The 2,500-nt window shown below is 79.8% G+C and overlaps 1 protein-coding gene and 1 non-coding gene across 2 annotated transcripts in view; one reads left to right on the forward strand and one right to left on the reverse strand.

Annotated features, from left to right (window-relative positions):
• The window catches only part of LOC136569638 (collagen, type I, alpha 1a-like), a 2,753-nt gene extending 365 nt beyond the window's left edge, over positions 1-2,388 (forward strand). The window contains exons 2-3 of the mRNA XM_066570033.1: positions 1-694; positions 897-2,388. The exon at positions 1-694 is cut by the window's left edge and continues 244 nt beyond it. Of these exons, the coding sequence (XP_066426130.1) occupies positions 1-694; positions 897-2,388 (2,186 nt within the window). The remainder of the gene's footprint in view (positions 695-896) is intronic.
• LOC136569644 (5.8S ribosomal RNA) lies at positions 679-831 on the reverse strand. Its single transcript, XR_010785409.1, has one exon. It is a non-coding gene; the product is annotated as a 5.8S ribosomal RNA (ribosomal RNA).
• Positions 2,389-2,500: the final 112 nt, after the last annotated feature.

A 2,500-nucleotide genomic window follows, 5' to 3' on the forward strand; every position in this document is an offset into this window, starting at 1 on the left:
CGCGCGACGGCCTCGGCGAAGGGGAGAGAGAGGGGAGCGACGGCGCCCTTCGGGCGCGCCCCGAGACCGCGACAGAAGAGGAGGGGGGGGGGCGCGGGCGAAGGGAGAGGAAGGGGTCGGAACCCCCCCCGTCCCCGGCGCTCTCGGCCTCGCGCGCGCGGCAGCACGGCACGGTACCGCCGCGGTACCCACCCGCAGACAGCCGCCCGCGCGGGGGGGAGGCCGGGGGCGAGGCCCGCGCCTCGCCTCCCCTTCTCGCCCCCTCCTCTCTCTTTCTCTCTCGGCCCTCGGCGGCGCCTTTCGACGCCGTCTCTCGCTCTCCCCGAGGCCGCCGCGCCGCCGCATCCGCGGCGCGGCCCCGGCGAGGACGAGCTCCGCCCCAGCGGCTCGCTCCGGGAGCGGGGAGCTACGGAGCGCTCCCCGAGTCTGCATTTAGGGGGACGAAGGCCCTGCGCGGCGGCGACGACGACGACCGCGGCGACGCCCGCCGGGCCGCAGGGAAGGGATCGAGGCCCGCCGAGGGAAACGCGTCCCTCGCCGAACCCCTGACCGCCTTCCCTCCGGGCACCGGCGGGACGCCGCCGCCGCCGCCGCCGCCGCCCGCCGCGGGCGACGGGCCTGCGAGGCGACCCCAGCCGCGCCGCCGGGGTGGCCCCCGGACGGCGATTGATCGTCAAGCGACGCTCAGACAGGCGTAGCCCCGGGAGGAACCCGGGGCCGCAAGTGCGTTCGAAGTGTCGATGATCAATGTGTCCTGCAATTCACATTAATTCTCGCAGCTAGCTGCGTTCTTCATCGACGCACGAGCCGAGTGATCCACCGCTAAGAGTTGTCTGCCTTTCGGGCACCGCTCACGCCGAGCGGCCCCCCCCTTTTTTTCGGACAATTGCGCCGAGGACGCGCGGGCGCGCGCCTGGCTTCGACCGTACGAGCACACAGAAAACGGGAAGGGAAAAAAAAAAATCAAACCCACTCTCCGAAGGCCGGCCAAGAGGCGGGGGAGCCCGCGCACCCGACCGCCTCCCCCCGCGAGGGGAGACGCCGACCTCACCAACGCCGTCCTTCGGAGGCGGCCCAGGCGCCCGGGCTCGGCCCGGCCTCCGCGCGGAGGGCCGGGCGGCGCGCGCCGGAACGCGGGGGGGCACGGCGGCCCGCCCGCTTCTCGCTTTCACGGGACGACGCGCACGACACACACGGCACGCGGGCCGGGGGCGCGCGGCCGTCGGCCCCCGCGCCGCGCCGGCTCTCCCCTCGGCCCCGACGCCGCGGGCCTGGCGCGGAGCGCCGCCGCGCCGCCGCGCGGCCGGCTTGTCTCTCTTCCCCCCACGGCACGGGCCTTTCCCCCGGGCTCGAGACGGGCACGCGACGACGACCGGCCCCCTGCCGGCACGCCTCCCGCGGGACCGCTCCCCCGCCGGGCGAGCGAGCGACCGGCGGACGCGCTCCGCCGCCGGCCCCGGAGGCGGGCGCCACCGAGACCCGAGCCGGCGTCGCCAGCGCCCGAGGCCTGCCGGACGGCAGAACCGGCCGCCGCCGGGGCCGCACGCCCGGGACCGCCGCCGCCGCCTCGCACCGCCGGGGCCCCTTGCCTCGGGCACGCGCCCGGCGGAAGGCGCTACGGGCGCTGAGCCGGGGGGCAACGCCCGCTCTCCTCGTTCGCACGCGGAGACCGGGCGGGGAGGAGCGCCCCCGCGGCCGCCCCGCGCGCCTTCCTGCGGCCCACACGCGGCCGCGGCAAGGGCGACGGAGGAGGCGACGAGCGGGGCCCGGGACGGGACCGCCGCCGGCCGACGGCGGGCGCCGTCCGGCCGACCGTCCCCGCAGGGGGGGACACCCGTCGAGCGGCGCCGCCGCCGCTCGCCACGGGGTCGCCCGCGCTCGCGGGCCTCCGCCGCCGGAGGGCCCGCCGAGCGCTCGCCCCCCACCGGCGGGCGGGCGTTCGAGCCAGGGGACGGCCGGCGGACGGACGGCGCCGCCGCTGCGCGTTCGAGGAGGAAAGGCCGTCGAGGGGGAGGAGAGGCGCCGGACGCGCCGGACGCGGCGCCGCCGCGCGCGCCAGAGACCGCGGCGGCGGGCCCAGGAGTGAGGGCGCGGGCGGGCCCCGGCGGCCGCCACCCCGCGGCCGAGGAAGGGGCAGAGAGCGCGCGCTCTCTGCCGGCGTCGCCCGTTACGACGAGGCGGGCGGGTCGGCCCCCGCGGCCGACCGCGCGCCGCGGCCTCTCCGCCGAGGCCGGGCCGCGGAGAGGGGGGGGCAGGGCGCCCCTCCCCGGCGCGGCGCGGTTGACCCCCACCCGCGGCGCGCGGCGGGGACGACGACGACGACGGCCACGACGGGGGAGCGCGGCCGGTGGCCACGGGACAACCACCGCAGGGGATCGGCGGGAGTAGCTGCTCCCCACCCCTCAGTGGTGCCCCGCACGGCCACCGCCCGCGGCACACGCCCGCCGCCGCCGCCGCCGCCGCCGGCACCGCCGCCGCCACGGCGGGCCGCGCCGAGCTG

This window comes from Molothrus aeneus, unplaced genomic scaffold, assembly GCF_037042795.1.
Source record: "Molothrus aeneus isolate 106 unplaced genomic scaffold, BPBGC_Maene_1.0 scaffold_181, whole genome shotgun sequence".
Classification (NCBI taxonomy): Eukaryota; Metazoa; Chordata; class Aves; order Passeriformes; family Icteridae; genus Molothrus; species Molothrus aeneus.